At 36.7% G+C, this 12,693-nt stretch overlaps 1 protein-coding gene across 1 annotated transcript; it reads right to left on the minus strand.

Moving 5' to 3' along the window:
* Window positions 1-7,165: 7,165 nt before the first annotated feature.
* Window positions 7,166-10,250, minus strand: LOC127848174 (perlucin-like protein). The gene is made up of 5 exons (XM_052380477.1): window positions 10,113-10,250; window positions 9,584-9,678; window positions 8,572-8,662; window positions 7,712-7,922; window positions 7,166-7,291 (listed from the first exon to the last, which is right to left on the minus strand). The coding sequence occupies exons 1-5, from the start codon at window positions 10,153-10,155 to the stop codon at window positions 7,264-7,266; spliced, it is 468 nt and encodes a 155-aa protein (XP_052236437.1). The 5' UTR covers window positions 10,156-10,250; the 3' UTR covers window positions 7,166-7,263.
* Window positions 10,251-12,693: the final 2,443 nt, after the last annotated feature.

Consider the following 12,693-nt stretch of genomic DNA (forward strand, 5'->3'; position numbering starts at 1 on the left):
CAAAAAGCAGTGATTGCTGGTTGAGTTGGTGGCGCTGTTGGTTGACTTGTAATCATCGTTGTTATGGTCATCATATTAAAACGTAGAAAAAAGGAATATATCTTTCACATTCTCAGTTTTGTGTACACTATGAATGTTTCTGGCAAGATGCTTGTTATACGTGTCTAATTATATCTCAATAAAATTTGGATTACGAGTGCTTTCGTAAAAAACATGATAATCAACAGTACGTTGATTATTATCGTTGCTATTTATTTTTCAAAGCCGCATTAACACTCAGAGTCAACGAATATTTCGTGAAATATTTTGTAAAATAACGTTATCCCTTACAAATCAGTGTCCCTTATAGCAATAGCCAAAATAAAATTTCAAATTTAGATGAGGTCCGGGAACAGAGATTTAACGAGAAACAAAATGCTTTATATTTCCCAAAACGATATCTTTTCATACGACACACTCATGCTAACATGGTACATAAACATGTGTTGAACATATCGTACCACACCAGATAACAAATATTATTTTGTATCTTAATAAATATTGGTGTTTTACATTTTTTTGTTATCAATTAATTTTATTTTTAAGATATTCGAAGCGGCAGTGATGACCATGCTCTTGCCAGTGATTTCTGTGATTCCAAATGAAAAGCCCATATCATAAATTGAAATGACAGACGAACTATAGAGTATTAGTCCATAGCAACTATTTTATGTTAAGGCCCAATTAATACACAAAAATCAACGGAAATTTCGCAAATTATTTCGTTAAATAAAATTACACAATCAAATATTAATGTTCCTTATAGCAAAATCCAAATTTTTTATACCAGATGTGTTTTGGTCACGTAGATGTTTGTAGCTACAAAAAACTTGTTCTTAATTTTTCGTGTCACAATAACGCCCACGTTAATTTCCGGCAGATATATCTATGTATACGACACATGAACACTAAAATGGTACCATTTAAATGATCTTGTGTCATATGAATAGATATATTTGCGGGAAATAAAAATGAAATTAATTGTGTCACTAAACACATATAAACGTGCATTTTATATCTATAAACATCTATATTACCAGACCTCTTCTGGCGTTAAACTTTCGGCTATTGCTATATGGAATACTAATTTTTAATTGGCGTTAAACTTTCGGCTATTGCTATATGGAATACTAATTTTTAATTTAACTTATTTACGAAATATTGTACGCTATTTTCATTGATTTGGAGTTGTAATGGGGCTTTAAGTTTGTTATACAAATGAAGCAAATATGTGTACAACAAAGCACTTGTGAAAATAGATGAATTTAAGTTGAATCCGTTAAATAAATTTCCGTCGCCATAACCTCCCATGTCAGTGCGTCGCTACTGTGGTTTATGCAAAATCAAAACATGTGTTAGGAGATATACGTTTTTGTGTAGTTATTATGTGAGTAATGCACCTCATGCATTGATGTTCTTAATTTATCTGATGCTTCATTTACTTTAGGCTAGCACAATAAACAAAAACAATATATCCAACAAATAAAGAATAACATTAAAATTCGGACTCAAAGCGTGTAATTTGTGTGAGTTTGTTCAATCAAATATTACAACAACTGACAATCTTTTTCAGGAATAAAGTTACATTCAAGAATTATGGACAAAACTGCAACATTTTCTGAAAATTCTGAACGTGAACATTGAAATAAAATTAAGCAAAGAAATGGCCTTTCTTGGCATTATCGACAAAAAGTATACAATAATGTTCTGAATTGTATACTAATTTTATTGAAAACATTTATATTTAACATGCAAATTAAAAGGTGCATCCCAAATTGTAATATTTTTATTAATTATCTTAAAATACAAATACAGAAAGAAGTATACATTGCCCTTAATAAAAACAAATATGAAACAAATAAAATGTATCCACTTCGTATAATATTGTTCAGCCAACAAAACTTGTGTTTTTAACTTTTAAGTTACATATTAAATTGTATATAGGTGCCCATGCTCTCAATAATTGGAACTTGTTTATGTTTAAAACGTCAACCACAACATACTTACAATGTGTTTGAAATGTTTTATATCTTTTTTTAACCGTTTAAATACAATCTGTATTGTGTGTATGTGTGCCAGTGCGTGCGTGCGTACCTGTGCTCATGTCTACACGTCCGAATGAGGACATCCATCAGCCTAGACAGCAACAAATAAGGAATCGATGTCCATATGAGGACGTCATCACTCGTCAACAGAGTAAATATGCTTCAAAATCCTTATTTTTCCCCATAAAACATAAACAATTTGTTCAGATCGAAGAGTCCCACTTGTCGTCCGATTCCTACCATTGTTTTCGTGTATATCATCTGTGTACACCTCGACCATTTTCCGAATCTTCAGTTATATACACACGATATGCTTGCGAATGCGCAATCATGATGTGACGGCATCGTTCAGTGAAATGGTGTAGCCGGTCGCCTTGAGGGTAGGATTTCGAAATAAGAACGATTTTACAAATACAATGGTTAGATTTGAAAGTTTTGAAATTATATTTATGATAATATGATGGTAAAAATCTGCATTATCATTAGGGACATTATTTCGTGACTGCGTTGATCCTTTTTGTGAAATAGTGGGCACTTATACTTATCTGAACTAGTTTTATGGATTGTACATAGCACAATTATGACATAGATTTATTTATATTGTAATGTATAAAAGGGTTATTATGAGACGTATTTTTTCTTTTTCCGAGCTTTTTTGATTCAACAGTATCAGCAAAAATCTTCACAAAATAATTTTGTGAATGTTCTTTCGTTGTGGATTTCTCATCAACCCGCACAATACTTAAATCTGTAAACCTGACAATTACGGTGGTGACATGGTCGATCCACTTATCAAATGAGATAATATTGATTAAATAATTATAGAAGCTAAATAATTTTATGGGGAGAAAACGTATATGTTTGATGAGTATATTAATACATGTACGGAACACGACCGGATTTAGAAAAAATAAACATGAAGTGATAGCATAAGTTACTCCCGTCCAATACATTTTTATTTTTACGACTTGGTATATTTTTTAAGTTTTAGCACAGTTTGTCGATTTCTCTAAGAACCTTAAAAATGGTTTGTATGTCTTAAGCCAAGGAAGTGGAGTGGTGTCCCCTAGACGGTAGACGAACAACCAAACGAAGCGGGCCACACTGCTGCAGTGGGACTATCGAGACGAGACAGAGACCCCCTACTCCCGCAGCGTCCGACTGCCTGGCAGGGGCTCTCTGCTGAAAACGTTTAAGTCCTAATTTCGAGCGAAGTACAAAATGTCACCAGCCCGATAAGCGGAGCCGTAAATGTTCAGTTCGAGTTGCTCCCGTTTGACGGAGTCATTTCCAGTGGTTTCCCTTTTACCGTAGACAACAATAGTCTGCGAAATTGTTCAAGTATCAAAAGCAACCAGCCCGATCAGCGGGACCGTCGCAACGGCGTCGTTCAGTGGGACCGTAGGCAAACCACCGAATGGAACGGGCAACACTGCTGCAGTTGGAGTATCGACGCGAGACAGAGACCCCTACTCCCGCAGCGTCCGACTGCCTGGCAGCCAACAGCCCGACTAGCGGGACCGTCAAGGTCCAGTTCGAGTTGCTCCCCTATGACGGAGTCAGTTCCAGTGGTTTCCTCTTGACCGTAGAAAATAATAGTCTGCCAAATTGTTTAAGCATCAAAGCCCACAAGCCCGACCAGCGGGACCGTCGCAGCGCAGGTGATCAGCGGGACCGTATGAAAACAACTATTGCCCTATTCCCGCAGGCAGCGTCGAAAGAGGATTGCAGTTGTTTTCCTTAGACCGTAGGCAAACAACCAAAAAAGCGGGCTACACTGCTGCTGCAGCGGTTTTGAGACCCCCTACTCCGACACGACGGTAAGAAGGCGAGAAATGTCAATCCGAATGCGAGCGAATCTTCCTGTCCGTCAGCGTCGAAGGGTGGGCCAGGCCATGCTGCCCAGCAAGGTCTATGCGAAATGTTCAAAGTCCCCAAACACGCAGACACGACCAGCGGGTCCATGACCCTAAAAACGTGAGAGCAAACCCCTCCCTGGGTCGACTGGTGGACAAAACTTTTTCATAAAACCTTTCGTCCGCCTACCAGTAAGTTCACCGCGACTGCACCTAGAGACTCCGTCTTCGCGTGACCTGGGCCCGTATTCACCAACCGATTCTTAGACTTAAGAATAAATAATAGACTTAGAACCAAGAAAAATGTGTTCAGTGTTTAAACATATACAGGCCTCCCCTGGTGATTATGTCATTAACAAAATGTTCTGTATAAAGAAAAATTTAGATAGAGATGTTTACTGCAGACTTCAACTCAAAATTAAAAAAATTATTGAATATTCTAATTTAAAGATTTTTTTTTTATTCTTAGACTTAAGTCTAAGAATTGTTTGGTGAATACGGGCCTTGGGGAGAAATGCCCGTCTGAATGCAGACAAATCTAGTCGAAGGGCTACGCCAGGCCAGTTGGATGACTTTGACTTAGTCATGCGACTATGTCTACTAGTTATTTTATCACCGCGACTGCACCGAGACCAACACTCCCGCGTCGACCTGGGGAGAAATGCCCGTCTGAATGCTGACAAATCTCCTTGTCGAAGGGCTAAGTCTCAAAGGATCGAAGTGTGGTAGCTGCTCTGCCTACGTACGACACCCCGAACGAGAGCTAGGTCGTCTGCGGATGATTTCACATCGCTGCTTTCGCATGGGTTAGATCTCGCTTAGTCCCGCGGCGCTCGTATTCGAGCGGCCCGCCGAGCGGCCGCATGGTGTGGCTGAACCGACACGCAATAATGCGGGCGTATCTTTGCCTCCCGGAGGCGGCAGTGAACAAGGTATCGTCGTGCTTATCGGGCAGGCACCTAAACCAAATGTCTGAACCTGCGGTTTTTCTCGTACTGAGCAGGATTACAATTGCAACGACTCTGTGTCAACAATAGGGTAAAACTAACCTGTCTCACTACTGCCTTAACCCAGCTCATGTTCCCTGTTAGTGGGTGAACAACGCTTTGCGAATTCTTCTTCGCAATGATAGAAAGAGCCGACATCGAAGCATCAAAAATCAACGTCGCTATGGACGATTGGCTGCCACAAGCCAGTTATCCCTGTAGTAACTTTTCTGACACCTCTTGCTTGAAACACTCAACTGGTCAAAATGAGCGATAGACCGCGCATTAACGGTCCGTATTCGTACTGAAAATAAAGATCAAGTGGGTTTTTGCTCTACGCGAGGTTTCCGTCCTCGCTAAGTCCACATTAGGACACATGCGTTACCGTTTGACAGAGGTACCGCCCCAGTTAAACTCCCCGCCTGACAGTGTCGTCGGATCGGGACGCCCGCCGCCACCACGACGGCGAGCTTCGCTCCAGAACCTAGGCGCCTTCGCGCCGGTCTCCGTCTCACCGCATAAGTAAAGGAACGATAAAAATAGTGGTATTTGACGGTCGCCTCGCGGCTCCCACCAATGTTACGCCTTCCGTGTCCCTTCACAAAGCCAAACTAGAGTCAAGCTCAACAGGGTCTTATTTCCCGCACGAGTTCCACAGATCTTCGCTCATAATGAGGCAACGGACATCAAGCTCGCACTATGATGTATCGGAACTGAGTCTAGATGTCTCCATTTCTCACAAAAGAAGGGCACCAGCCCCGAGGACGCTCAACAGGCGTCGCAGACGTCTGGCTTTTAATGATTGAAGTATGTTTTGTGTGTCTTTGATTACTTCATCACTATTATATTGCTTATATATATAAACGTTTTTTAGAGCAGACATATGATACTCTGTCGAAAGTGAAAGGTCTAAAAAAATCCTTAGCCATAAACAAACAACTGTGTCTCAATGACATACGTACAGAACAATACCGCTTATTTGATGCAATTCATAATGCAGATAACGATAAGAATCTGCACATAGTCACAACTAACACACAACACTCTGTCCTTAATAGTTCTGAATAGTTAAGTGGTACAACGCACAACCATCACCACAACAAAAAACACCTAGATATAAATATTTGTTTGTTTATTTATTTATTTATTTATTTATCTATGTATACATTTATTTATATACGAGAGTTGCCCAATTTCATGAACAAAACAAACAAAACACATGAATAATTTATTTTCTAAACACATTTTATTGCAACAAATGCTCAATATGATTTTCATGGCAATTATAAATCGCCTTGATATGCTTTTGCCACGATTCCAAAGTCTTGTTGATGGTAATTTGTTCCAATTTGCGCCATTCGTCCTTCAGAGCTCTTTTGAGACCAGAAAGTGAGTTGACTTGTCGTTTCTTTAAGCGTCGTTTTAGTATCCCCCATATACCAAAATCCATTGGGGCCGCATATTAAAACTTTGGCCTTCATTCTTTGAGTGTTATGAACTAAATGATTGATCTTTTAGAAAGTTAACTGTGTGTTTGGAAGTGTGGCTAGATGCACTGTCTTGATGGAACGTCATGACGTATTTACCCTCCGGAAAGAGTCTCGGGACATCATATCGTATAAATTGTTTCAGAACTTTAATATTATAGAATTCTGAGTTGACCTTAGTCACTTGCGGGAATTATTCTTATCTCTAATTTACATCTGGACGATACAGCAGCCGATGCCATGACGACACGGGCGAACGCATCACGTTTTACAAACTTCCACAAAGATAAAGCATCGCCTCGTCAGATGTAGCAAATATCTCTCCACTTGTCACATTTAAGTTTTAGATATAGCTTCCAAAACCTGGCCCCGCGCTTCTGAATATGTGTCATTTTGAGCTGATGAACCTTGAACTTCTAACGTAGTTTTACTTTCAAAACATTCCTGATAACGTACTATACTGTTCCTTTGGACATTCCTATGTCCAATTCCACTTTTCCCTGGGACGGCGAATTGATTTTAGAGATCCAGATACGAATTTTGCATACGACGTCAGGTTTGACCTTATATGGTCGTCTACTTGAATTTGAATATGTAGCACCACCAGGCGTTCTATTACGCTGTAAAGTAACCTCATGTAGCGAAAGTAGCGAAAATGGGCAACTCTCGTATATTAATAGATATATTTATTTATTTAGGACGAACGGACGGACCGACGGACGGACAGACTGACAGACAGACAGACATTCGTATACTGTAAAAAAGTGGACTCTGACCGCCGTTTATTCCTTTTAATGTTCGATTAATGATTTCAATAACAAAACACGTAAAAATTTCCTTTTATTGAAGGTTATCCAACGATAATCGATTCATCGTCGCTGAAATATAAAAAAATTAATCCGCTCAGTATATTCACTTATGTTATATCTCTAAATTAAAACACATAATTGCAGTGACATAAACTAAGTTAGTTAAATGTAAATAAAATGCGATTATATGCGGTTGATTAATTACACAAATATTATAAGGTTTAAAAGCTCAAACGAAGCAAGAATATAATAATTTGTATGTACCTGCTTTTTATTTGATAGTGACCTAAACAAATAAGTTTTCAAATCTTTACTTTTTTAGATATCCACTTAATAATAAGTAGGTACCGAATATTTTTAGAAGGTATCTACTTAATCCGAGTTCGAGTTTTTAACCTGACTTTAAATATAGGCAATAGATACTAGTGCTAAATGAAATGACATTATTCGCGCATCCAATTTTTCTAAAACTTCATCAAACATACATACACGAGTTCACAAACTGGCTTGAACTGGCGACTACATGGAACATCAACCCAGTGATAGTTGTGCGAGGCAACAATGGCCCCACAGTTCCCTCCAGTACCGTCGTTTGGTTGACCATGATCCCAGTCTGTATATTCCGCACGCTTTTCCGAAGGATACCAGGTCCAGATACCTTCGTTTGTCGCGTCGGATAGTCCAATCCAGTGCTGTTGATCTGAGAGCACGTATGTTAATAGTTATTTTCCTCACGCAGTATGTCTAGTGTGTAATAAAACACAACCTGCTGCGACAGTTCTGGATTCAAAAATACTCGGATTTGTGAATTCTGAAATAAAGCATGTATTATGCTGGTGCAGGCTATGCTCCATATTGTTTATATTTAAAGTGTGATTGATTACATTATTCACGTTTATTGATATTTTGCTACAAATATTATATACAAACGTTGTTTTTTATCTACATTTTATGTCTATATATGCGCACTTGTTATTGTCTATTGGCTTTAGCCAATGGACTTAATAACCATAAATTGAAAAGACGTCTCGTCAGTTGGGTGTAAAACTGCGATAAAAATGCCCGAATGTAGTAGGATTTTGACAGAAAAAGAGATAAGATAATTAAAACTGATTTTTCTAATTCTTACAAATGTTCACTTACAAACCTTTTTTCGTATATTTTCGGGGAGCAAAGTTCAGATATAAAGCGTATTTTAATACGAAATAAACGCTTATAGCATTTTTATTGATATGGCTAGAAATTGAACGTCATTTAGTTAATAAACAAAAGTAATAAAGGTTATAATTTAAGCCTAGTATAACGATTGTTTACCTTCAACATCGTTTATAAAAGTATTTCGTTCTTACCACTCAAAAGCATCAAAAATCCTTTGAGAAAATCGCTCTCATCTTTGGACTCAAGGTTTACCAGCGAAGCACCGTAATGTTCACAATGCCTCTAAAAATATTATAAAAATCAATTAACCATACAAATAAATTGCGAACACATTAAACCAGGGTTATATGTACCTATCATATCGGGTCGTCTGCATAAAAGGCAGAACAACGTGTATAGTAATGAGCAAACGTCGTGTGAACTAAGTCAATACGAAATGCAATCAATAAAGAAACAAGTTAAAGCGAGATGATACGATTTTGTAAACTATTTATGAATTTATATAAAAGTTGTAAAATAACTTATTATGTATATATGTCAATATAATTTAACTAAAAGTAAAGAAAAACATGTGTCGAAAAATTAGAAATAAGCCAGATATTTAATTCTGAAATCGAAAATGTCTGTACAGTCGAATTCGCCAGCATGTATATCATGCATGTACGATGTGAATCTAAATTTTGTTTTGCGGATCATTTTAAATCCCTGCAATAATATATGTTTACACGACACAAAAACTAACTCCTCATAAAAAAACGAATGCTTCGGTTATTGTAGGAACATATGTACAAAATATCTTCGTCACAATCGGCTCGGTGCGCTAATTTGTCCTTGCTGCATTTTATGAAATTTGTCTTCAATGTATAATTGTTCTTGCCCATTTTGTCTATAACTGTAACATAGTTTATCAATATGTTACAATTTAACACGTGTAAAATATCGTATAATCTCGCTTAAGATTCTTTATATCCGCGTTCCAAAAATACGGGTTATCCTACATGCCTTATTTAATGAAGGACAACATAATCACCGCTCACATTTGGCAAAAAAGGTATTTAAGTCCGTTTAAAATGCCATGTCTTAGACAAAACGACCGTACTTTCTGTCGTTTAGATCTTCACGATGTATGACAGAATTATATATTTAACGAATACCATCAACGTCGAACAGCGACTTGAAATATATTATTCGTCATGCTGTTACCTGAGAATCCAGAAAGTTGTAAGCTGTGTGTCCAAAATGGTAGCACGAGTGCTCGTATCTCACCCAGCCGTTTGGACATACTGATTCACAAAATGCTGCAATTAAACAATTAAGAGTTTACAGCAATCTATTGTTCGTGTGAAATGCACGTGACGCACGTGTTGAAACACGCTCGTACTCCTGAGGGCTGAACGAGTATTCATGGCCATATAATAAATATTGTTAGAAGAGCATATTACAACGAACATATATGCATATGTAACGGTTGTATAGAATGTTTATGTAAGATTTGCTCTTTTATAATCTTATATTTTATTAAAAATAAACTATCGCTTACATAAACTAAATGTAAATCATTACCGTGTACAATAAATCAATTAATGAAGGTATACTCCTACAACATATGTTGTGTATTTTAGTGTTACACAAATACGTCTAAAATGAAACTAGAATTATTTCAAATATTGAAATTACAATAACGAGTAACGGGATTATCATGATAAATATTTTCATACCAATAGTTACATACCAAAAAAAGAAAATATAACCGCGCAAAATAGTTTCGTATTCATACTTGACGCACAAAACACGGTAGTTTAATAGCTCTAATTTGTATCGCTATAACATAGAAATCCACTTTGGGACACTCTTATCTTTCACACGTTATGTACACAACTAATTAGTGTTGGAAACGATATCTTTCTGTCTGTTACACAACTTAATTAAAGGACGGAAACGGCACTTGACGGTGTTTGATAGTAGGAGGCGAAAAAGTACACCATTTTACATTAACAATAGAACATGATGGCCCTAAAGCGTCTGGCCAAGTTTCATCAATATTGAGGCATACATGTGGTTTTATGGTTGCATTACAGTGAATTGTAAGGTTGAAAATTCGGAAAGAGTGTATGACCAGGTAACCCAGAGTTTAGGACGGTAATAATCCAGATTCCAATTTTGCTTACATATTGTAATCAACATCATGACCAGTCATATCAAAAAAAAGTTATAAACGTAGTTTCTTGCAGGATTCATGTGTTTTTTTATAACATTTCACCTAGTAAAATCTGGCAATACAGATATGAGAAGGAATTCCCCATTTTTTGTCATTGTCTTTACTTTCGATTTTGTCATTTTTAAGTATAATTTGATGTTACGAACAATACGTATTGTTGTTATACTTGTAAACTGCGTCTTACTGGGAACGAACAACAATCAACCTGTGTCGTCAAAGCAATATAACAGCACTTCAGTAACGTCCAAATACTGATGAACACCCCATGTTTGCAATGGAAACGATTTTGAACTAGCATTTGATATCATTTAAATTTCTTATTGGAAAATGCGTTCCGATATTCGTTACAATTTAAATATTGTATGCGCACAAAGCATACTTCACGCAATTCAATCACCCTCGCGCGAACAGTCACATTCGAGTAAGTTATCTTCAAATGCTTAGAGCTTTGCTACATTAAAAAAGAGTGACTGGCAATGAGCAATTCCTTGCTTAGAACATGCATATAATTGGAAAATGCATTAGTGAAAGTGCTCTCCCTAAGGGTTAACCCTTTCCACACAGAAGCAAAGTGGAAAGGGCTATGTGCAAACATCATTACACCAGAACAGCCTGCAAGTAATTCGCAGTCTATTCAGGTTTTATGTTGTTTGCTGCGCATCAGTATCTAACAGTCCGAACTGAAACCTTTTTAAACTTGGATATAGTAAGAAAGGTCTTTAATAAATTTATCTTTCTGAGGGACAACAAATGCGTTCAAATGCGTAACTTATTGGTGAAGGGTTTAAAATATGTGTCTGTCGAACTTAACACGTCTCATTAGATGTGATATATGTTACACATTGATACTCTGTAAGTGGCTCTTTTCCAACAGATTACATGCGGGAGATATAAGCACATTAAATGGAACTTAAAATATGGCTTACGTAGTGGTAACAAAGCTAACAACAAATACAATCGTAGAATGAGCGAATCTTTAAGTTGAGAGATTCCTCTTAAAATAATGTCAAGTTTAAAGTAAAACAAAACTTTCTGATACCTTAGCGAACACTACTATAGTAGTATTGATCAGTCCTCAGCCACAATATATGAATTTAAGGTTCAAATAAAATCCTGTATCATCTAGTTGCTTTGCAGAAATAACTATTTCTATTTAAAGGGGCCTTTTCACAGATTTTGGCATGTATTGAAGTTTGTTATTAATTGCTTTATATTGATAAATGTGAACAATGGATCTGAAAAGCTCCAGTAAAAAATCAAAAATTAAATTAAAACAATTAAAAAGTAACCCTCAACAGGGCTCGAACAACTGACCCCTGTAGTCCCGGAGTAAAAGTCTACAACTTAGACCACTCGCCCGTCCGTGCTCATACGATGAAGGATGTATTTTATTTCTTAATATAAGCAATCCTCGAAGTTTTACAAGATATAACTACAAACAAAAACTGCAAATTATTCAATCGTTTCGCATTGCAACGCTTTATAATTCTCAGGTTTTTTAATCGTCAAAAGATGTATATAATGGCTATTTTAGAGCATGGTAAATGTTCAGTATTACTGTTTTCACACAAATATCATAACTAAAACGAAACTTTGCGAATCGTACACGTTTTTTTTTTATTTTATCAATTTACCAAAACGTGAAAAGGCCCCTTGAAGCACCTTTCACTACCAACTATATAGTATTAAGAACGTTTATTTAGTATCTACTGTCATTATTGGTCACATATCTTGACGATCATTGATAACATTTAGTTATGTTATTGCTTTGATGAATAATCTTTTACCATTATTTATGTTGCACTTACCCTTGATATGTGGAGTTTTAGATGTTTTGTGTTTGCGAATGCGACATTTCTTGCAAAACATAATAAGTATGCAAAATGTTTAGGATTGTATTTGTTGTTTATCTATTTTCCATAACTTTTTTCTATGTATGTGGTGAATACACAGATATGTGTCTACAGATGCCCTCATTATATTTTTGTCTTAAAACTCCGCATACGTAAAACAGCTCAAACTTGATCTGAAAGTCATGCAGAAAGACTCTCACACTACAAATTAGGTAAACGGCTGAACATATCGGCAAAGTGTT

Source organism: Dreissena polymorpha, chromosome 10 (assembly GCF_020536995.1).
Source record: "Dreissena polymorpha isolate Duluth1 chromosome 10, UMN_Dpol_1.0, whole genome shotgun sequence".
NCBI classification, from domain to species: Eukaryota; Metazoa; Mollusca; class Bivalvia; order Myida; family Dreissenidae; genus Dreissena; species Dreissena polymorpha.